This window comes from Gadus morhua, chromosome 23 (assembly GCF_902167405.1).
Source record: "Gadus morhua chromosome 23, gadMor3.0, whole genome shotgun sequence".
NCBI lineage: Eukaryota > Metazoa > Chordata > Actinopteri > Gadiformes > Gadidae > Gadus > Gadus morhua.
In genome coordinates this window covers 24,345,156-24,367,929 of record NC_044070.1, presented here as the reverse complement: position 1 = coordinate 24,367,929, position 22,774 = coordinate 24,345,156, and the positions used below count along the sequence as shown (strand labels likewise).

At 45.9% G+C, this 22,774-nt stretch overlaps 3 protein-coding genes and 3 non-coding genes across 7 annotated transcripts in view; 1 reads left to right on the top strand and 5 right to left on the bottom strand.

The window, feature by feature from the left end:
• Window positions 1-7,473: 7,473 nt before the first annotated feature.
• Window positions 7,474-11,056, bottom strand: c23h8orf89 (chromosome 23 C8orf89 homolog). 2 transcript variants are annotated; one of them, XM_030348370.1, is made up of 7 exons: window positions 10,691-11,056; window positions 10,573-10,606; window positions 10,296-10,375; window positions 9,804-9,927; window positions 9,433-9,540; window positions 9,295-9,350; window positions 7,474-8,103 (listed from the first exon to the last, which is right to left on the bottom strand). In XM_030348370.1, the coding sequence occupies exons 1-7, from the start codon at window positions 10,848-10,850 to the stop codon at window positions 7,961-7,963; spliced, it is 705 nt and encodes a 234-aa protein (XP_030204230.1). In that variant the 5' UTR covers window positions 10,851-11,056; the 3' UTR covers window positions 7,474-7,960. The 2 variants fall into 2 exon arrangements, with proteins under 2 accessions (XP_030204230.1, XP_030204231.1); XM_030348371.1 differs by having other exon boundaries at window positions 10,296-10,354; window positions 10,691-11,047.
• Window positions 11,057-17,628: 6,572 nt separating this feature from the next.
• Window positions 17,629-21,002, bottom strand: rpl7 (ribosomal protein L7). The gene is made up of 7 exons (XM_030348369.1): window positions 20,889-21,002; window positions 20,306-20,405; window positions 19,704-19,870; window positions 19,337-19,474; window positions 18,833-18,942; window positions 18,257-18,469; window positions 17,629-17,672 (listed from the first exon to the last, which is right to left on the bottom strand). The coding sequence occupies exons 1-6, from the start codon at window positions 20,900-20,902 to the stop codon at window positions 18,261-18,263; spliced, it is 738 nt and encodes a 245-aa protein (XP_030204229.1). The 5' UTR covers window positions 20,903-21,002; the 3' UTR covers window positions 17,629-17,672; window positions 18,257-18,260.
• LOC115537858 (small nucleolar SNORD12/SNORD106) lies at window positions 18,635-18,726 on the bottom strand. Its single transcript, XR_003974941.1, has one exon. It is a non-coding gene; the product is annotated as a small nucleolar SNORD12/SNORD106 (small nucleolar RNA).
• LOC115537860 (small nucleolar SNORD12/SNORD106) lies at window positions 19,076-19,168 on the bottom strand. Its single transcript, XR_003974943.1, has one exon. It is a non-coding gene; the product is annotated as a small nucleolar SNORD12/SNORD106 (small nucleolar RNA).
• On the bottom strand, window positions 20,038-20,130 carry LOC115537857 (small nucleolar SNORD12/SNORD106). The gene has a single exon (XR_003974940.1). It is a non-coding gene; the product is annotated as a small nucleolar SNORD12/SNORD106 (small nucleolar RNA).
• A 1,515-nt stretch (window positions 21,003-22,517) lies between the features above and the next one.
• rdh10a (retinol dehydrogenase 10a) overlaps window positions 22,518-22,774 on the top strand; it is an 11,860-nt gene continuing 11,603 nt past the window's right edge. Inside the window, exon 1 of the mRNA XM_030348367.1 lies at window positions 22,518-22,774. This exon is cut by the window's right edge and continues 575 nt beyond it. The gene's annotated coding sequence lies outside the window, so the exon portion shown is untranslated.

Below are 22,774 nucleotides of genomic sequence, written 5' to 3'. Positions count from 1 at the left end.
CTCTCTCTCTCTCTCTCTCTCTCTCTCCCCCCCTCCCTCCCTCCCTCCCCCCCCCTGTGAGCCCCTCCCCTCTCCTGATCACACACAGGAGGAGACAATGAGCTTAGGGGTGTGTTCCCCCGCCCACATTTCAAACCAAACACACACACTCTCCCTCCTTTTAGTATTTGTGCCTCTCACACACACTATACGTCTTTGTATCCACCTGTCTAAGTAGCTCAAAAATATACAAATGATGTGTGTGTGTCTACAGAACTACAGGTGTGTTTTCCTTCCCAGTTCTAAAAAAAACTCTTTATATCAGTGTCTCTCAAAGACCATCTATCCCTCATCAATCAATCTACAATCCAGCACCGTTTCACAAACCACTGTTCCCTATCCTGCTGTGACTCCTACCTCCTCACCTCTGTCCCATGCTGCTGTTCCCTATCTTGCTGTGACTCCTACCCCCTCTCTTCTGTCCCATGCTGTGACTCCCCCCCTCTCTCCCTCCTCTCTCCTCTGTCCCATGCTGTGACTCCCCCCCTCTCTCCCTCCTCTCCTCTCTCCTCTCTCCCATGCTGTGACTCCCCCCCTCTCTCCCTCCGCTCTGTCCCATGCTGTGACTCCCCCCCACTCTCCACCCTCCTCTCCTCTCTCTCTCCGTCCCGCTGGTCAAGCGGCTGCCACCTCCGTGCCAGGCCCCGGGCCGGCTGACTCCGGCCTCCCTCAGAGCGCTGGATGCCCTGGTAGAGGGAGAGGAATGTGGGGAGGTTGGCAGGGCTCCAGAGGAACCTTGCCAGCAGCGGCCTGCTCAGTAATGCCCGTTAAAACGACCTCTGGTTACCTCCCCGTCCCTTTGATCCCTGGCTCTTTGTTTCTTCCCTCCTGCCTTCTTTAGGTACAGAGGGACGCTGTTTGGGGCTTTTCCATCGTTTTGGTTTTGTACAATCGAAATAGATATAAACGCTGGCAAACAAATCCACTTGAAAGTAACAGAGATTTGGAAAGACTTCATCCTTTTTAACTTTATTGATCAATGATACATTTTGACTGGTACATGTACATAGTGGCAGGGATTTAAAGAGGAGCTAATCATCTTATAATGTGCCCCACTAAAAACCCTGCACCCTAAAAAAACTCCGAATGCCTTTTGATCTCTTAATCTTTCTGTCTCTCGGTGTTCTTCTCGTTCCTAAAACCCCGGGCCATGCCCATGAATTGGTCAATTGAAAGCTACTTGAACCCCACCAAACCGGGATTATCATTATCAGAGCACGTGAACATCAGCCGGGGTGCAATGCGTGGGCTTTAGCAGGGAGCTGGGAGAACTGGGAAATGTCTGCGGCTGTTTGCTCACTGAGCTCAGACCTCGGCGGGGTTGAACTCCACCTGGCGGGGTCAGCGTCTGTTTGAACTGCTCTCGCTCCAGCAGGCAGACAAGGAGGGCCTTAACTCCACGATCACCTCACAGCGCGCCCTGCACACACCGGGCTCCCTGCTGAGCTACACCCCCCCCACAGCCCCCGAAACCCCCCCACACACCCCCCCCCCACAGCCCCCGACACCCCACACACACCCCCCCTACACCCCCCCCCCCGACAGCCCCCGACACCCCCCACACACCCCCTACTGACTTCTGCAGTCACCGTGTCTTTGAAATACATTGCGCTGGTATTCATTGCAACGGGGGGGCGACTGTTGACTTGTAACCCAGAAGGTGGCCAGTTCGAGTGTCAAGATGTCCCTAAGCAGGACATCTAACCCTGACCGCTCCAGGCGAGCTGGCTGTCGCCTTGCGTGGCTGACTCCGCCGTCGGTGTGTGAACGTGTGTGTGAACCTTTGACGCTTTGGATAAAAGGGCTAAATGCTTTAAATGCGATGTTGTTTCTTTGTTTATTGCAGATTCGACGGTTGTAGAAGGTCCCGTTTTTAGCGACTGATAAACGTCTAGATGTCTCCTCCTACAACCCCCCCTGCGTCTCCCCCCTGCGTCTCCCCCCTGCGTGTCTCACGCTACGAGGGCCATGAGTTCAGAGTTCTAACGGGGAGGCAGACGAAAAAAAGAAAAAGAAAAAGATATCGTGAGAGGATTTGGAGACCTCGCCCTCCCCTTTATGGAGAGGTTAGGGTTGGGGGGCAGTGGGGGGGGGGGTCTTTGATTCTCCTCCGGGCCAGGGAGCAGACTGACAGGTCAAGCGGTGGTAATGGCCTTCATCTTCGCCACGCTCATGGTGCCACACTAACCGTCTCCGGCGATACGAGAGAACGGCCAGATGAGAAACCGAGACGTTTGAGTGGTTGAGCCGACCATGACCCTCCCCTTCAAGACGACGGGAGAGCTCTGCCCACGCTCTGGGGGATCGTAGGGGCTCTACCACGACTCTGAGGCTGGGACTGGACGACGGGATGGAGAAAGTGAATCCCTTTGCTCTGAGTTGGAATGAGTTGGAAAGAGTTTTCTTCAAGAAATTCTCGTTGTTAACCTTATGGAAAGACGTTGGGATTTTATTCATAACGATTGTCAGAGTTTAAAATCACATTTATCTTTTAACCGATGACGTAAATAGTGATAAACAACATTACACATCGACTCATTTTACCACCACACCAATTATTTTACACGCATCAGTGTAATATTTATCTTTCCAATGAGACAGTAGGATGTTCATTTAATGAATATCCTACAGCTAAGCTAACGGCTATTTATGCTACTGTTGCTCGGCAACGGGCTGCAGTCTGAGCTGTGTTTCCCGCCTCTGACTGAAACCTCCCCAGAGCAACAGAGTCTCTGCTAGTCTCAACACTCTGGGTTGCATCATTCTTGCATTATTGTACGAAACACACTTTTTGACATTTTAAGCAATGCCGGCGCATACGCGCGCGCACACACACACACACACACACACACACATAAAGTATATGCGTGCGCCCGTGTCTCAGAGGGTGCACTAGATCAAAGAGAGTGATCGCATCGGAGGAACCCCCTGACTCCATCGCCGCCCGCCCCTCACTTTGCACTTGTCCAAGATAATCAGCCTCACACCCGCACGCACCCGCACGCACACACACACAGACACCAAAGCAGAGCACTCTTCCTAGGGGTGCAGGTTTGCGCAAAACCAGAGGGCTTGATTTATATTCATAATAATGAGTCATTCATAATCCTCACAACTTACTTAGCAACGCACTCAACGTGGTAGCAGGGCTGTCAAGAGCTTTGTTTTGAGTTTGCTTGGTGCGCAAACACGCACACACACACACACACACAGGAACAGTTGATTGCGAGTGAGATTAATGACTTTGGACGTACAGTAGTTTAAAGGACTGTATGACGTCTCCACTCTGAAGGGTAATGAGATAAAGCAGATTTCAACCCCCCCGATAAAAGTGACCCACTCTCATCAACATTTGTTAACGTCAACGTAAAGGCTCGGCGACATTTTAGATTCCTTAAATAAACCATATTATTGATAGAGTGTGACTGTAAACTAGACACCGTGGAGCCTGTAATTTATCGTTTATAAACACATTCCTTTGCAGATAGTTAATGTCAGCTAACTATGCAGCAAGTGTCAAATCATCGTATTTTGCAATCCAACCATGTGTGTGTGTTGGGCTGAGTTAGCATTCAGCTCTGGCTGCTCGTAGTTCAGAACTCCACCTTGGGCCTTTCTGTTTATAACAGTGTCTCTTATGTTCACTGACTTATCGTGTGAGGGTACAAGCACCTCAATGTGCTTAGCTTCACACAGCGAAGGGTTGGATATAATAAAAGTAACATAAAGGGACAACAATGCGTTAGTAACCATATTAGAGTGAAGGATTGGCTCTGTTCCATGAATGAAGGCTTTTAGTTTTTTTTGTTCACTGGTATGTGTGTGTGTGTGTGTGTGTGTGTGTGTGTGTGTGTGTGTGTGTGTGTGTGTGTGTGTGTGTGTGTGTGTGTGTGTGTGCGTGTGTGTGTGTGCGCGAGCGCCTGTGTGTGTGTGCATGTGTGTCATGCTGGCCAATTCTTCCCCCTCCACCCCATCAGCTTTTCCACAGGCATGCTTCTGTAAACAAAGTTACATTACGTGACATCATTTAACGGACGCATTTATCCAAAGTTAAGTGACTTACAATAAGCACATTATTCAACGTGCAGTCCAGAACAGACTGTATATTGTAGTGATCACAGACAAGACCTTAATAGGCTCCATTCAGCCGTCTACATTGGTTTATGTGTAGGCCATGCGTGGTTCTGAACAAGCATCGCACCTTTCGTAAATATATATTATATAAAAAGGAGCCTTTCATCTCGTCCTTTATCTGCGGGGCTCACAGGAAGCCAGCGTGTGTCAATGTGTGCAGAGAGGGAGTCGGCAGGTGCACGTTTGTCTCGTTGTTTACCGTTGTGCCCGACGCAGTCTGAATGAAACGGGAGCATTCAGCTGTCTCCCATCTGACTCATAGGAAGCGGACCTGAGCCAGTGAAACGGTCACACTGACGCGACGGCACGGGGATGAAGACCTGGGCGCCCGGCCCCGGTTGGACTCATTAACTCCCCTCCGATCGATAACGAGGAGGTCAATTCACGTCTCAGTGAAGCCACTTCCTACCACCGCTGGTTCCATGTCTATTTTTTTCAAGCAATCTGATTTGAAGAGAAAATATATTTTTCAACCATCTGATTGGCCGAAAAAAATCAATCTGACTGGCAAAAAACATATACATATAGCTGGGTTTGGTCTGAGGGTTTGAGGTTAGAATCCCTTTGTGGGCGTATAGAGTGGTCCTCCAGGCCTTCTACTGGGGACATCAGGGTTGCCATCACAATCCATCCCTCACCTGATATCATATGTTGTATTCTCTACGCATAAGCTTCAGTTCTTTAAAAATAATCGGTGTTCTACTCTGACTTATAGATCAATGGCAAACATAAAACATTACCCTCATGTCTAGCAATAACACGTGATTATGATGTGCATCAACTGAGCAATATCTTTAACTATTCACAGTCCAAACCCCACGGTGGTCTTATCAATAAGGCAGATGTCTGTCAATATTGTTCAGTGATAAAAGTTATCTTGAAAATAAGGGCGGCCAGGGCAGATAAAACAGCATTTTTGTGGCCCCTGTTGCAGCAGTTCTGACATAACTTCTGGCTCAACGATGTTGGTATTATGGCGGGGGACAAAGAGTTGCCCCGTTGGTGCCCTGCTCACAGACAAAGCTGTAAGATCTGCCGTCTAGCCATGTCGTTTCTGTTGACACACATCTGCTCCGTCGTGTGTCGACCGCCAGGTCGGCTGTACTTTAGGGCTGTTGAACAAGTCTCTTTAAATGGATTTCAAACACGTTTCACAACTCCCGACTAAATGGATCAGCCCGCTAAGGTCCCTTATCACGAAGGAATGTTTATAGGCCGACAGGTGCTGTTGCTCTGTTTGAACAGCGAAACTCGGCCCATGTCTGAGGTCCAGACAGCGGTCAGCTTTAAGCACGTCTACCTGAACGGCTTTACCTGGAATAGAACAATAATGTAGCACTGAAACAAGTCATCATATGTGACAGTTTCCATAGTTACGGCTGACATCCATACCATATGCATGTCCTATCCTCTAACTTTTCCCTCACACGCAAAAACCCTTTTGTTACCCAGATCGGTGTTTTTGTCTCAGACCCAGGGAGTACCCCAGGTCCGCCCGTGGCTCTGACACAGGGCGTAGGCCGAGGCTTCATTTGGCCGCCTGCAGTCTGCGCTTCTCTGATTCCCGCTGATAGCCGACGCTGGCACCACATGAAGTCCAACCAACAGGTAACACAGCCGGCTTATTCTTCACCTCACCCCGGCCGGGCTGGGAACCCGTGGTCCCCCCCCCCCCGCCCGCTGACACACTATCCCACGCCATCCAGCCGCTCTCACACAGGGAGACGTTACCCCTGTACTCAAAACACCGTTCATTTTGAATTGCTAAGTGGTTCAAACTGCCGTGAACCGCGGTGTCTCGTCCGAGGCCGTCGGTGTTGAAACTTTCCTCCTCGCTGCCAGCGATGTGCAACGATGTGCACGATGGTTACAGCTGGCTGATGCAACCCTGACACACAGAGAATATATCGGGTTGATTCTATACTAGAGCGTTGATACGTCAAACATCTTGATTGTTTTGTTTCCATTCTGACTTCTTCTTGCATCTTTATGTAACCGCCAACTATCAACCATGTTTACACATGGCTGACCAAAGTGACTGTGGACAAATGACTCCAGGTTCTTTGATTACAGTTGGAGAAAGCCGGCTGAATCCTGGAGGATAGCAGAGCTGACCGGGGCTGGGAGAGAACCCTCTGTCCTCTGCTCTGAATGAGGGGGATGGCTCCCAGTGTGTCGGGGAAATGGACACCACTTTAACCAGGGCGAGAGGAAGGGGGCTGCTACGCCTTCTCACCGCCTTGTTCTCCCGGTAGCTTTGGCTGGGGCAGTACTTAAGAAACATAAGGAGGGACCTTGGTCAACCTTGTTCAAACCTAAATCCATTATCGAAGATCAAATACAAAAATAATCAACTGTACAACACACTGGAGGTCTTAAGGGCAACGATCCATCATGTGGTTGATGTCCCCCTCTTTCGTCATCCATTCAGAGTAGATGCAAAGACAGGACAGTGATATTACCATGCCATCTCGGTTTACCATGGACCATGGTTGACACTGACAGAATGTGTTCCTTTGGATTGAATCCTCGATTCCTCTGCCCTAGCATCCTATTCAACCCGGTAAGATAACTCTCTACACCACACACACAAACACACCCGATAGCAATTAAGTTTGAATTTACACAACATAATCACAACTCGTAGCTTGGATTTAGAGGGTTTTTTTTGTTGCCCTGGGCGACTATTAAGCATACAGGGCACATATGCCAAGGAAGAGCACTCTGAAGAGCACTCTGAAGAGCACCCGTAGGCGGTTGGAAGGAGTATCAAGTTGTCTGCAACCAGAGTCGTCCCAGACACGGTCCCAGTTCCTCTCATCATGCATAATGCACGACTATCGCTAATTCAATGTAGTATCTATTATTCACCTCTGAGATTAAATACAAGCAGCGAGTTGTAACAACTCTACAACTCCAAGGCCAGTTCCCCTCCGCTAACCCAAAGACAAAAAACGTTACAATGGGCTGAGTGCTCTCTTTGTAACGTACAATGAACAAGAGTATTCAGTGACAGGATTCAGCGGCCTCTTGAGCACGACCGAACAATGTAGTACGTGGGAAAGTGGCACATTGTAAGTTCTGGAGGCATAGCTTTGTGTCTGTGTTGCGAATATGGAATGCATATTTAGATCCAGCGCCATCATTCAGGCATCCAGTAATTACGGCGCCTATCTCAAGCCCATGGTCACAGAGAGGAGGATAAATATTCCCATTGATACGACTCCCATACGATTCAGCCTACTGTGTGTGATAAACACAGAATAACCATAAGTGTACATCAAAGATATTGACCTCAGAAAAACTCCACAATACATTTATTGTTTCAATGTGAATAAATGCCAAATACTGGAAAGCCAGTTAGCATTTTGGCCCAAAATGCTAACTGGGCCAAAATGGGATAGAAAAGCCAGTCTGTTGATGTGCCAGACTTGCAATCCAATGTAGATACTGATACACAGACAGTTTTGAAGTAAATATGTGCTATTTCTTTCAGGGGATGCGCAAGAATGATCAAGAACAATTTTAGATAACAGAAGGGAAATACTGACAACTTATACCTGAAATAAAGAGCAGACTTCACTGTTGTCGGCAAACACTATCGAGGAACAGAAAGTATAAATCAATACACTGACGCAGGAAACTGACGCAACCGATAAAAGTCTGTATAACTTTGGCACCATGGGAGATGTTTGGATCCTGGACCCGTGGATTCACCGATGAGGTCCCCTCGAAGACGAGGTGGTTCTACTCTAGGGGTTTCCTCTGAGATGATGTTGTGGGCTCATCAGGACTCCTGCTTTCTGTTCTTAGTCATCTTCACCAGCTTCTCCTGCCGGGCCGTGTCCCCCTCCAGAGCCACCAGCTCAGAGACCCTCTGGAGGAAGGGGTACGGGGCCCCTGCCACAGGGTCCGGGAACGACCCCTGACCTGGGGGCCGGAGAGGGGACCGAAGGCAGAGGGGTGGGGCGACAGGAAGGACAAGAGGGGGACGTTTAGCTGAACAGTGTCAGGGCACAGGGTGTACATTAATACAGCATCTGCTAAATTACCATAAACGTACAGTAGTCTAAAGGCTGCCATAATATCATTTGTATGAATAGATATTACAGATAAGATAAAATTAGTTTATCCCATAAAACAGGAAAACTCCAAGTAAGATGTTTGCATGGTCCACTAAGATACAGGATGGGTAACTTTCAGCTGGATTAAAGGATTCAGAGGTTAAAGTGTGGACCAGACACAGATTGTGTCAGTATATGGGAGTACCTTGCTTTCATGAACTAGATGTTCTAATGTTGTTTACAGCATGCCAGAATATTCTATGTGCATTAGATATTTATCATCCCAAAATAATATCAACGTTTTCAACAGCTGTTTCTAAGTAGTCCCCTATGGTAGCTTTAACATTTAAGCCTATAACACCATACTGCTTTCACTCCCTCTCTCATACTAACACATCTGGCCAGCATGTTTTGCATTTGCATGTCGGTTCTGTGATGATTCTCTCACACGCTCGTACTCAAACGTGCCTTTCAAACACTCAGATTGATATACAGAGTTGTTTTCAATTTTCACGCCTTGTGAAAGAATGTGAAAGGCGCGCGGCAGTGACACATCCTGACGTAAAGCTGTCAGGGGCCAGGGGTCCACCGGACCCTCAGTGGGCTTAATGAGGGGTTGGACTGACACTGATTGAACCACCTGACAGGTCAGCACGGCGGTAAATCAGCTCACATGTTCAAAGGTCGGAGGTCACCGAGATGGAGCCATCAGCGCAGGCCGTGACAGGTCCGACACGCCCTGCCTATGAAGTACCTGGTCGTAAAATGGCCTCAGCGAGCAGTGGAGACTCATATCGGAGCCGGCGTCCTGTTCTGTGAGCAGGACTTCAGGGGGAGACTCAGAACCAGGGCAGGAGCCCAGATATTATACCGGAGGAAAGTAATTTGTGCTGGTGGAAAAAGCTTTCAGAAGGGGATTCTAATCCTTTGTGGTTATGCCGTGCCAGGTCTACATGGTGTTGGTTTGATAGTACTGCCGGCTGGGTTTCTGTGAGCTTGTCTGCCATTAGACTTTAGATGAGAACCTACAGTCTGATTTGATAGACAACTGACTTACCTTTTTGAATGTCTTTGATGGTCAACAGGTTGTAGGTGCGTTGATTCCCTTTAGGCCTACGGGAGGAGGGGGGAAAGGGGTCAGCCAACATGGATGAAGAACTGATTAATAACTCAGTACACTGATGGGAAGCGTTACCTGTTTAACAGGCAGTGGTCCACGGAGAGGGTGTTCCTCTTGTTGAGGACCAACGCAGAGGGTAAGAGGAACGTTGGGTTAGTGCCGAGGCTGTAGCCTTCACAGGAGCTGGGAGACAGAAGAGATGAAGACAAGTGATGCATACGTTAGCACTATGACATTGGTATGGTAATTTACATATACAGCTAAATGAATGAGCTCCATTATGAGCTCAGCGGCAATAACGGTCATGAATATATGTATAGTAATGAATATGAAATACGCCGTTTACCTCAGACATGACAGGCAAAACTATGGTATATACTTTCTGTATACGGTCTGTAGCCCCTCCCTGAGGACAGCCGGTTAGCAGCAGGTTTTGTGTTTAGTACCTCAGGGAGAGGGGCCGGCCTTGCCCATGGGGGGCGCCAATAGGCTGCAGTTTTCCGGTCCGGTGCACGTGATAGTTCTTTGGCAGAGGCGGGATCAGGGTTCCGGTCCGTTGTATATGATCATCTGGAAGAAATTATTAATTATACAACAATCTGAATGTTTTTTTATTCAGAGTGATTTCCACACAATAATATCCATGTTTAGAGAGATATGCTCATAGTTGATTGAGGGTTCAGACGTGTTAAACGTAAAGCATGCAGATGTAGACTGTGGTAGCTGGTCAGCTGACTACGCGCCCCCAAATACCGGTACTGACCGATGAAGAAAACGACTCGACAGCACCACCTACTGGATGTTATAATCCAGTACAATCTTATAACGCTCAACTAAAGATGAATTTGCAAAGTGAGACATGTTCGACAAACGTCCATAAAACATATCTAGCCCTAATTTATATTTAATAAAACCAGGAATAAAAAAATAGTCCTTACATGTTTTGTCAAACAGAAAATGACTCCCGCCGGCCTCTTGTCCTTTTGTCGCTAGGAGACTTTTGGTTAAATTTGCAAAACTATAATCAAAAACCGTAAAGACAACCTTTCAATACATATTAAAACATATTTTGTTAAGAAGTTAGTATAATATGACAGTACAAACTTTTATTTTATTTTATTACGAGGGTCCGTGTCTCATCCACGCTTTCCCATTAGTCACATCCACAATTGAAGCAATCAGACTTGAATGGCACCACACCTTTACTCCACCTACCCGTTAACACGGCGGCACGCTCCGTCCGTCGACTCTATAACAAAGGCAGCGTCATTTTAACCTCCCCCGTTTAGATACATCGATCACATTCATAATGGTTCAATCACCAAATACTCACTGGCTAAACTGGGAATGTATGGCAATTTACTCCGCTCTGGCAGCAAGCTCGCGTCCCTCGAGGTCTTGATCATCGCTTTGACGTCACCGAGCGACTCGCAGCGCTTCGGGCTGCAACCCGAGCTCCTCTTAGAAGGCGGTGGAGACACTCGAAATGTCATCGCCAGACGCCATACGAACTCGACGTCGTTCACATTTTGCAGTTCGACGCGAGTATCCGCTACCGATGCGTCTGATCCATCGATCGACTGGTTTAGCGGATGATTTAGCAGCGTGGACCCGCGGCTCGGTGCGCTCTGCTCCGGGTGGTGTCAGACGTTGCTATGGCTACAAACCGTACACACTACTCCAATAAAGTCATCCACGGCATTATGCACACATCTGGTCCACTAGACTGAATCCTCTGGTCAGTTCATAAACTGAGAGATGTTCTTTTGCCATTAAAATGACATTAGCAATGATCAAACTTAACAGCTTACACACTTCATAATTATGCCAGTTGATCTTCCCACAGCAACTAGTTTGGGAGACAGTCCAAGAGGCAGGCTAGATCTGTACTGGGCCATCAGAATGCAGTTTCCCCCCCAAAGGTGGGCCATAGAAAATGTCACACTGAAACAATTAGTTTTTGTTGTTTTTATTTCTCAGTTGAAATCACACATAACCGGAAAGGGAGCAAAAATCATTTAGGATAAAAAAATAAATACTAGTCACAACATATAAAGTGATTTATATGTTTTGCTTTTGAAACAGGATCCGGATTCACAATAACAATCAATGAGACTCAAGTCCAGGATGTGGTTTCAGACTAAATTGTCTTATTTTCAGCTTGGGTTTCACCAGTCGATAAGATGGGGAACAACAAGTGCATCATTAACATGCGACTAGGAGCCATAATGGGACAGGAGTAGGGGGCGAGTACTGCTGGAGTAGGCCTGCTCGTCTGAAGTGCATCTGTGAGCTACATCTCACTAGCATGATGAGCCCTCATGCAGACGATTCCGTCGCTTCCTGTAGAAACAAACAACAAAGTGGTCAATGCAAAAAATACATTTTAAATACAAATGAGTACTTTCCCATTTTCTAACAATGAGCACGTTTCCACATGCAGGGCGTTCCTCTACAGCTGAAGGAAGCATGATCGCTGGGTTTCACACACAATTGGCTTCTTTTCAGTTTTTCTAATATATTGGTTAAGACAAGGAGAAAGTTGTGCGCTGAACAGCAAGAAATATTTGGAAGTCAAATATGGTTGATAAAATTGGCTCATATTCAGCTTTTCAGTCAAAAAATTCATAAACCACATTATATTAGAGACATTAGAGAACCTACTACTGTTCAGTGTCATAGCGCAACAGTTCAGCTATATCTCTATCTGTTGACACACTAACCAAACTTGTGTCCGTCCTTATTTATAAATAATAGTACAGGCGAGAACACAAACAAACTACAGAGTTTTGGTTGATGGACCATACAAAGAACAGTCATCATTGGAGCTGTGGCCTCACCCTAAATGCAGTCCAGAGGATGATGATGCATGGGGCTCGCCCAGCTGGGAGCCTGTTGAAGGATCTGGCCAGTCTTCAGCCATTCTGTTGAACAATAGGAAGCGGTTAGCATGAATAGCATGACGCAAAAATAATACATGCTCCCAGTCTTTTTACAAGCGGTTTCATAAATATTGGCTTATTAAACAAATAGTGTTTCCATCATAGTCGATCAGCCGGGGAAAGAATGTTAATCATAAACCACCAAGCATAACATCAGCCCACTGAGACTACAGCCTGAGACCATCGATATAAAAACACACGGAGACGTCTTACCCTGTGATCCTGATGAAGGCCAACTTCACGTCTGAACTGAGTCCTGTACTCTGTGGTACACCTCGGCACGTTTGTAGACGATTCTCTGGTCATCTTGAGAGTCTAACATTAAACAAAACCCTTTGATGAGTACATGTGTATCCGAATGGGCGACCCATCTCGCCAAAATGAAACATGTTCAGTCTTTTTGGAAGCGGTTTCATAAATATTGGCTTATTAAACAAATTTCGTTTCCATCATAGTCGATCAGCCGGGGAAAGAATGTTAATCATAAACCACCGAGCATAACTTCTGCCCATTGACGCAACAGAACAAGAGCATCAATATAAAAACACACGGAGACGTCGTACCCTGGGATCCTGCTGACGAAGGCTCGGCGGGGACCAGGACGTTTCCCACTGAGGGCGGTAGGGGCATGGCAGACGTTACTCCCTCCCTGTGGAACATTAGACGAAAACAAGGCTTGATGAGTACATGTGTAGACCGATGGGTGACCTACCACTCTGAAATACATGTTACAAGTCATTTTACAAGTGGTTTCATAAATATTGGCTTATTAAACAAATTTCGTTTCCATCATAGTCGATCAGCCGGGGAAAGAATGTTAATCATAAACCACCGAGCATAACTTCAGCCATCAATATAACACACGGAGCCGTCTTACCCTCGGACCCCAATGACCACGGCCAGGGTGGCCTTAGCGGAGGTGGATCAGTCCTGTACCCCCTGGTACGCCCAGCAGGCTTCTAGACGAGCTTCCTGGTCACCTTGAAAGACTAACGTCAGAGAACAAGAAGCCTTGATGAGTACATGGGTATACGAACAGGCCAGCTATGATGCTAACATAATGTTCTCAGTTATGTTGCAAGCGGTTTCATAAATATTGGCTTATTAAACAAATTTCGTTTCCATCATAGTCGATCAGACGGGGAAAGAATGTTAATCATAAACCACCGAGCAGGTCCATCAATATAAAACCAGATGACTTACCATGGGATCATGATGATGAAGGCCAGCTTAGGCTCAGCGGGGAGTGCGAGCTAGGCGGACTTCACGTCTGAGCAGTCTTGTGGTACACCACGGCACGCTGGTAGACGAGCTTCCTGGTGACCTTGAGAAACTAACAAAAACAAGAAGCCTTGATGAGTACATGTGTAGACGAATGGGTGACCTATGATGCTAAAATAGAACCATTGTTTTCTAGTCATTCAGCAGGAGGTCTAAAGGCAACCTCCGTTCAGACCCAAGCCGGTCAATGACACTCTCCGTAGAAGCGTTAGTTTGAGAGATGTTCCCATTCCAAAACAATTATCTTTGAAAAAGGCTCATCTTCAGATTAGACAGGACAGGACTTTTATTTAGTTCAGAGGTTCAGTAATGGTAGTTCCACAGATCAGTGTTCAGATATGTGCTTGAAAAGGACATCATCACCTCCTTGTCCATTAAAATACATTTCAATACTTTCTAAAACCAGACTAATCTCAGTTCTCAACTGCTTGATTAATTACTTTAATTACATTTCTAAATAACTCATTGTTGCGTCTGATGCACATCACCATACAGACAACATATTTTCCAACTGTGAGATTCATTCGTTCATAAAATGATATTGCTGTCGCCGTAGTTATCTTACCTTAGTTCCCTCAGCACCGTCGTTGCCGTCAGTGTCCCACGTTTCCTTGCGAACACCCCCAGAATTAGCCGTGTAGTCCGCCGGGTTGAAGGTCCTGCAGAGGACACAATGGGAAGGAAGGATACATGAAACGTGGGATGCATGGATGGGGCAAGTAATTCAGGTAAGAAGTTTGCATTCCCACTGCATCAGCTCAGTGATTTGATTTAGTTAAGAGGTTCAGTAATGGTAATTCCACAGAACAATTCAGATATGTGCTTGAAAAGGACATCACCTCCTTCCCCATTACGCAATTCAATAAAGAGAGGCTCACCCCAATCCCTGGGACAAGAATCTGTAACCAACAGTGCCTGTACAGTACGCAGTTCATTAAGAGATGCTCACCCCAATCCCTGGGACAAGAATCTGTAACCAACAGTGCCTGTACAGTACGCAATTCAATAAAGAGAGGCTCACCCCAATCCCTGGGACAAGAATCTGTAACCAACAGTGCCTGTACAGTACGCAGTTCATTAAGAGATGCTCACCCCAATCCCTGGGACAAGAATCTGTAACCAACAGTGCCTGTACAGTACGCAGTTCATTAAGAGATGCTCACCCCAATCCCTGGGACAAGAATCTGTAACCAACAGTGCCTGTACAGTACGCAATTCAATAAAGAGAGGCTCACCCCAATCCCTGGGACAAGAATCTGTAACCAACAGTGCCTGTACAGTACGCAATTCAATAAAGAGAGGCTCACCCCAATCCCTGGGACAAGAATCTGTAACCAACAGTGCCTGTACAGTACGCAGTTCATTAAGAGATGCAAATAAATGGCTAACAGACTGGTGTAACCCCTGTATATCTATCCGGACTCTAGTATTTCACTCCAACTGCAGGATTGCTTAGCAATACATGGGCTTGAATCTGTTCAATATTCAGTCTCTCCCAAAGATATGAATAAACAAGGGATTCATACAATTCATTTAAATTGTATAGCCCTTAATTACCATCAGTCTGAAAGGGCTTAAGAGGCCAAATATTTATTAAACCCCCTTTACCCAAAGGGGGGTTTTTAACTCCCTTAAATCAGCAAGGAAGAACTCTTGAGAAGGAAGGCATTATAGTAGGGGATTCCTCCTTCCATGGATGGTCAGGAGTGCATTGGTGCCATAATTGACATGAATCCAGTTGCATGGTTCAGCATGGAGTCTCACCTCTGCCGCGCCCCCTACGACCACGTTCGCCCTCTCTCCCCAGGAGCCACCCCCTCAAAGCCGTTCTCCTCTGACCGACCTGAAACCAAACAAAGAGATATATTAGAGAAAGTGCAAAATCACGTACATTTGAAAAAAAAGGCGCGTTTATGAGCAACCTTGCCACTTAAAACGCAATAGTCAATTTAATTAAATGACTTATTTAGTGTTAAATATAACCATGGGGAACCAAATGAGTCTTCAGCATCCAATAACGATTCAACACCATGTAACGCACTAAATATGTTAAAATCAGGCGTTACCTGAATTATGTCATGTGCAGGCAGGCTATGTAAAGCCTGTGTCAGCATCTGCACCAAGTATCGACTAAAATAGATCATAAGTAAGGCTTTTGAGACTACATTTTAGACCGGACAGGTTTGTATTAAGTTCAGAGGTTCAGTATTGGTAATTCAACAGATCAGTGTTCAGATATGTGCTTGAAATTGACATCATCACCTCCATGTCCATTTAAATGCCTTCAATACTTTTAAAACCAGATTAGTCTGACAGTTCTCAACTAGCGTCGCTATGGGTAAAATCCATAGCGACTGAGAATACAACCAGCAGGGGGAGCCGTTTCACCTCACTGTTGGAATTAATACAGGCTTGAGTGGATCCCTAGTGGACACTTACGTTACTGCAGGCCAGGTGAAGGGCCGTGTTGCTGTCTTTATCCGTCAGACTCAGGTTGGCCTCAGTGCTGGTCAACAGCACCTCTGGAGATGAGCAAAATAAGTTAATCAGAGCCATGACAAGAAGAAACTATACATACATGGCCACATCATCAAAAAGACAAACAATGACACATGGGCTCTGGCGAGGTAATGCGCAGAGCAAGCAATGCATCATTCCAGTCTTTACCAAGCACGCCGACTCTGCCCTTCGCCGCCATCATCAGGGCCATGCGGCCCGATTGGTCGACGGCATCGACTGGTGCATCATGGGAGCGGAGCAGCTGGACAGTCCACGTGACCCGAGAAGGCCAACTTCAACTTCACTTCACGTCTGAACTGAGTCCTGTGGTACACCTCGGCACGTTTGTAGACGATTCTCTGGTCATCTTGAGAATCTAACATCAAACAAAACCCTTTGATGAGTACATGTGTATCCGAATGGGCGACCCATCTCGCCAAAATGAAACATGTTCAGTCTTTTTGAAAGCGGTTTCATAAATATTGGCTTATTAAACAAATTTCGTTTCCATCATAGTCGATCAGACGGGGAAAGAATGTTAATCATAAACCACCGAGCAGGTCCATCAATATAAAACCAGATGACTTACCATGGGATCATGATGATGAAGGCCAGCTTAGGCTCAGCGGGGAGTGCGAGCTAGGCGGACTTCACGTCTGAGCAGTCTTGTGGTACACCACGGCACGCTGGTAGACGAGCTTCCTGGTGACCTTGAGAGACTAACAAAAACAAGAAGCCTTGATGAGTACATGTGTAGACGAATGGGTGACCTATGATGCTAAAATAACTGGTGTTTCAAGCGGTTTCATAAATATTGGCTTATTGAACAAATCTTGTTTCCATCATAGTCGATCAGCCGGGGAAAGAATGTTAATCATAAACCACCGAGTTTGAATCCATCAAGGTTGGATCTAGGCAAAACATGAAGGCCAATGTTCTCTGCACAACAAATCAACTTACCCTCTGATCCAGAGGAAGCTGTTCTCGGAGGTTCCTTCACCCCGGTCCGGAGTCACGTCCCCGTGTAGCCATCAGCATGTGCACATCTCTCCAGTCTGAAGGAAGATGTAAACCAACTTCAATGAGTACAAGTGTATACAGAAACAGCCAACTAATAAAGTGACAGTATGAACTATTCTTACCTTCTTAGCCAGCATCTTCCTGATGAGACCAGCTCCGTCGCTGAAACCCGGTCAACGTCACTTCTAGATGCCTTATAGACAAGACCTTCACAAGTTGCAGGGAGCGATTGATTACTAGGATTACAGAATTTCTATTGTGCCTTCGAGGGGCCAGTAGAGCCAGGAACCTCTTGTGCGTCGATCAATCCTACATCACCAGTCAGTCAGATTTGGACAGATTTAGATACCATGTTTTCAGATTTCCTGCCCTCTCCATTACTGTTACAGGAATCCTGCAGATTCATCCTATATCACACACGGCATGCCACGTGAGGTTTTGCCAGAAGGCACCGAATCCTGATGCTGGGAAGACCTGGTCCACATTGTCCTGAGACTCAATGAAAAATAATAACGCCGACACCAGAAAGTTCTTTTTTGTATTTTTATTATACAGTTGGAAATCCTGCAAAACCTGTAACAAAAAAAAGGGAAGAAATTGGTAAACTTAAGATCAGTTACTTTAGTCCAAGATTTTATTTGTGATTTAGGCCACAGCTGCACATATTTTATGCCAGATGCCGTATAATTATCAAACCAATACTTGTTAATGTCATGTCATCATTAACCACATCTGACTAATAGCCATCATTGACTGATCAGCATCGCTAAAGCAACACTGGCCTGACCCCTGTAGAGTTTACATTTACCAGTCGCCGTTATCCAAAACGAGTTACAATAAGTACATTCATCATAAGGCGAAACAATCTGTCGTACGGTAAGGATGTTCATAGAACCGAGTTCAAAGCGCTAACAATCGCTAGGTTCACCCATTCGCCGTATACAACCAAAATAGCTAGACTACAGCACAACTTAAGGGCTGATTACGGCTCCACGATCACGCAACGACCAGGCAGACGCTTCGACGCAGTCATGAACCCGTTTCGGTTAGCGGACCAATCACAGCCCTTTTTGGGAGGCGCATGTCAGGCCTCCCAAAAATCTATCCATCCATCTATCTATCTATACACTATAACCAAGTGCGACACACAATCTCACCAGTTCAGTTCATCCTCCGGATCATTCTGTTGATCTGGTCTTCCCTGTTGCCAGCGTCACCGCCCTCCACGAAGTGGGTGGTCTTCTTGTTCATGCCGCCGCGGGGGGAGGAGAGCTTGAAGGGCCACAGGTAGTTGTTGGCCACCTTGAAGTTCTTCCCGGTTGTGAAAATCTCGTGGATCAGATCCTCCATGCAGATGAGGCCATACTTGCCTGAAGGAGAGCGGACAACATTAGGCCCAACGCAAGGTAAGCTCTACGACTGATTAGCATTGGTTTGCTTTAGTTTCTCTACCAATGTTACTGGTAAGAGGACACGCACTATTTACTGTTGATGTAAATCACCAAAACCATCTTATGGAGTATAGTGAAAAGACTGATGTGGATTCAGACACAATTGGCTTATTTTCAATTGACTTTCACCATGGTCGATTAGACGGGGAAAAAAGTTGAGCATCACTAAACACATCATGAAGTCATAACCCTACCTTCTCTTACTGACTATATCAATGTATAAAAACATATTTACATGGTTTGGCATGCATGATGGACATCCAGACTGATGACCATAATTACCAAGGGTCTTCTCGATGAGGGAGTTGTCTGTGATGGCAATGCGCTGCTTGCTGATCTTGCCGAATCCACGCTTGTAGATGAGCTCGCGGACAGACTTCAGGTTGGGGTATCTGAGCGATGGGCACACGAGGGAAATTATGACAACCATATTAAGATTGAACCACGAGTTATACACATACTGCAGAGTGGTACAAGGCAGGGCTGGATATCTTTTAGTCTTAAAAACACGAGAAATGTGAAGAAAGTGTGGTTTCAGACTAAATTGGCTTATTTTCAGCTTGGTTTTCACCAGATTCGATAAGATGGGGAAAAAAATTGGTCATCATTAACCACATAAGTGAGATTACTGACCACATTGGTCAGTAATCTAAGAACCATATTGGTCATCTTTGGGTCATTATTGAGGACACTGAACGTACCTAAAGGTTAAGGGTCAGGACCATGCACCATTCAAAGCATGAGGTCGATAACTTAACACGGCAAAGATGGATGCTGCCATCTTACCCCCATGCGATGTAGGGCTCTGCGATCCTGAGCATGTTGATGGACGCCTTGTTCAGCCTGACGAACACGCCGTTGAAGATCTGGCGGAGACGGAGCAGTTGCAGAACCTTGCGCACCTTGGGGCTGACGCCGTTGATACTGGGAAGCAGAGTTCAGCGGTCAGCATCAGAAAGGACGCTTCATACAAACATCAGTGCACTCAGACAAGTGGTTTCATAAATATTGGCTTATTAAACAAATAGTGTTTCCATCATAGTCGATCAGCCGGGGAAAGAATGTTAATCATAAACCACCAAGCATAACTTCAGCCCATTGAAGCAACAGCATCAGACCATCAATATAAAAACACACGGAGACAATGTCTTACCCTCGGATCCTGATGACGAAGGCCAGCTTGGGCTCGGCGGGGACGTAGAAGTTTCCCACTTTGCGGGCGGTACGGGCTTGACGGACCTCACGCCTGTACAGGTTCCTGTACTCCCTGTGGTACGCCTCGGCGCGTTTGTAGATGAGCTTCCTGGTCACCTTGCGAGTCTAACATCAGACGACAAAAACAAGAAGCCTTGATGAGTACATGTGTATTCGTATGGGCGACTAATGACAAGGCATTCCTTGGTATCCATAGAGACATCAGTGGAATCGTGAGAAAGTAACAAGGCAGCACACTGTTGCACCACCGTGAAGATCCCCCTAATGTCCAAGATGTGGTTTCAGACAAAATTGGCTTATTTTCAGCTTGGATTTCACCAGATTCGATAAGATGGGGAAAAAAATTAGTCATCATTAACCACATTAGACTAGCAGCCAGCATTGACCCGTTAGTTTAGTTATCTTATGAGTGCGACAGGTATCAAGACAAGGACAGATCATGACATGTGCGTGATAAGTACGTCTGTTTACAAATGGGCGACCCATTTGTGCATCATGCAGACATCTGTGGGACCGTGCGGGAGCCATGTGCATTCTCACCTTCTTCTCAGCGAGCATCTTCTTGATGCGGACGGCCTTCATGGTGGCGAAGGCCTTTCGCCTTTTCAAAAGGCTCTCAGGGACCGCCGGTACCTTTTTTCTAGGAGAACATAAAGATGGTTTAAAACACTTAGAGTAGAGTTGATAAGGCAGGTGTTCCTTACGGTGTATTACGCCACGTTGACGAGGGGCGACAACGCCGTCAACATGGTTAGCCTAGCATTAGCAATCTACGAGCAATTCACCGGCATTTCGTTGTCATGTATATTAACCAATTGTTATTAAAAGACACCCAGTATGCAAACGTTTAATTAACTTGGTCATAGACTAAAATCGACAGGAGATCCGACAACACGTTTAGTTAAGACAGTCAGTAGTCCGGACATGTTGGGTGAAGCTACTCGGCTACAGGCAGCAATAGGTTGGTTGGCATTAAAACTATTCTAAAACAATATCATCCACAATATATGATGTCCTAGCCGGGATGACTACTAATTAAACGTATACAAGGATGACCAAAACGCCTGATGGCAGTTTTAAACTTAGATGGACATGGATTTCAACACAGAGGAAAAGTACTCACTCTGCGTCCGCCATTGTGTCCACCGAGAAAGAGAAAATCCTGTCTGCGCATGTCTGTGATAAAAGAGCGAGGACACCGGATGTTGCCCTGCGCGCTGCCTGAATCACAATGCACAACTTTGTATGGATTTATTTCTGCTCGTTTAGTATTATTATTTTATATTACCGTAATACACACAAACATGACACGTACTCACTTATCTTACCATGCAGGCATATCATTGATTTGGTAGAAATTATATTATTGCGTAGGAGTTCTGAAGAATAACACAAATAAAGGAAAACATATCGCCTTATATTTGTTATGTTGGATTATATATTTTATCAATTATGTTGACGGAAACTATTGATTCAATAAAGGCTGATTCATTCCGATAAATGCAGCGTTATCCCTCATGGCATTGATCAAAAACCTAGAACCGACTTCCCTCGGGCAGGTCATGTTGTTGCCGTGCATTGAACCAGCTGATAGGGATTCTTGAGACTACTGAAGAAGCTGTAAAGTATTGTGTGGTGCAGCACCTCGTGTGGCCAGCAAGTGGCGCCAACGCTACACTCTGCCCTCCAACATTTCTCCAACTCAAAGTACAGTATGTTTCAAGAGCACATCCATATATCTAAGTGGGCCACCGCATAGAGTATTATTTACATCAAGGGCGCAAATATAGCTTTTTAAAAAAAATAAATAAATATGGGATCATAACGTGTTGGTGAAATCATCACATTGATTACTTCGTATATCATCTGAGACCGTCACAGTGAATTGACAGGAGTTAGAGATAATTTTATCGCAATTATTTAAATATTGGTTAACTGGGCTTATGCATTAGCTATACTGTTAAAGGCCAAACATGTATGACGAATAATTCTAACTTGGATAGGCCACTTCCCAATCTGTGTATTGTAAAATAAATGGTCATTTCTCCGTATGACACCTATTTCACAGAGAACGCATCTGATCGTAAACCACAGCAAACTTGACGTTCATTTAGAAATTGCCTTTTTCTTATTATGTAATCGAATCTTATATCACAATATAACCATACACGACGTAGGCCTACTAACTCTGGATACCCCGGCAGCTGTGGGCTGTTTTGTAACATTCCCAGGAGAGTAAGTTTATTAATGCTCTAAGCCTATTTTATATTTTACACATAGGATTTCTGTCGCTACTATTTTTAAACCCATACATAATTGTAATCAGTGACATTATTTGATCATTGATCAAATTATATACAAATAATTTCAAACGTTACGTGTTGGCCTGAACCGATGTAGACTATCAAAAAAAAAAGATCGAAATGATGACCAGGACTACATTCAGGAATTGAGAAGCTCTGGAAAAAAAGTAAATTCCACCAAATTACGCATTACGGCGTGAATGGTCTCATTGGTCTTTCCCATCACAGTCCTCCTCCTCCTCCACCCGGGTTGTATTTGCGTGTGCGTGTGCGTGTGCATGTGTTCGTGTGTGTGTGTGTTCGTGTGTGTGTGTGTGTGTGTGTGTGTGTGTGTGTGTGTGTGTGTGTGTGTGTGTGTGTGTGTGTGTGTGTGTGTGTGTGTGTGTGTGTGTGTGTGTGTGTGTGGATCCGGCCGCTTCCCTCTGATAGGCGCTCCTCTCTCCGGTCCTATTGGGTCCCACCGCGGACGGCTGGACAGGATAAAAGCATGTGAGACGCGGTGTGATTTTAAGATGAGTAGAGAGGAGCAGCAGGGAAGTACAGAGCGAGGGATCAGATCAGAGCGTGTACAGACACACAGAAAGACACACAGACAGACAACAGGGCATAGACAACAGAAGCAACTCGTCGAGACTGATCCGTGCTAGTGACAACTCCACTGTGTGGTATGATAGGAAACATTTTGGAAACATGCTCCTGATTGTGG

Bases quoted from the DNA above. Each gene is read 5' to 3' on its own strand.
- c23h8orf89 (XM_030348370.1), bottom strand. From the start codon at position 10,850: ATGACATTTCGAGTGTCTCCACCGCCTTCTAAGAGGAGCTCGGGTTGC. The intron at 9,928-10,295 runs GTAAGGACTATT...AATTTCTTCCAG, and splicing joins TTTTCTGTTTGACAAAACAT to ATGATCATATACAACGGACC. The intron at 9,541-9,803 runs GTACTAAACACA...TCTGTCTCCCAG, and splicing joins GGCCGGCCCCTCTCCCTGAG to CTCCTGTGAAGGCTACAGCC.
- rpl7 (XM_030348369.1), bottom strand. The intron at 19,871-20,305 runs GTGAGAATGCAC...GTCTGATGTTAG, and splicing joins AGATGCTCGCTGAGAAGAAG to ACTCGCAAGGTGACCAGGAA. The intron at 18,943-19,336 runs GTAAGATGGCAG...CCCATCGCTCAG, and splicing joins GAGCCCTACATCGCATGGGG to ATACCCCAACCTGAAGTCTG.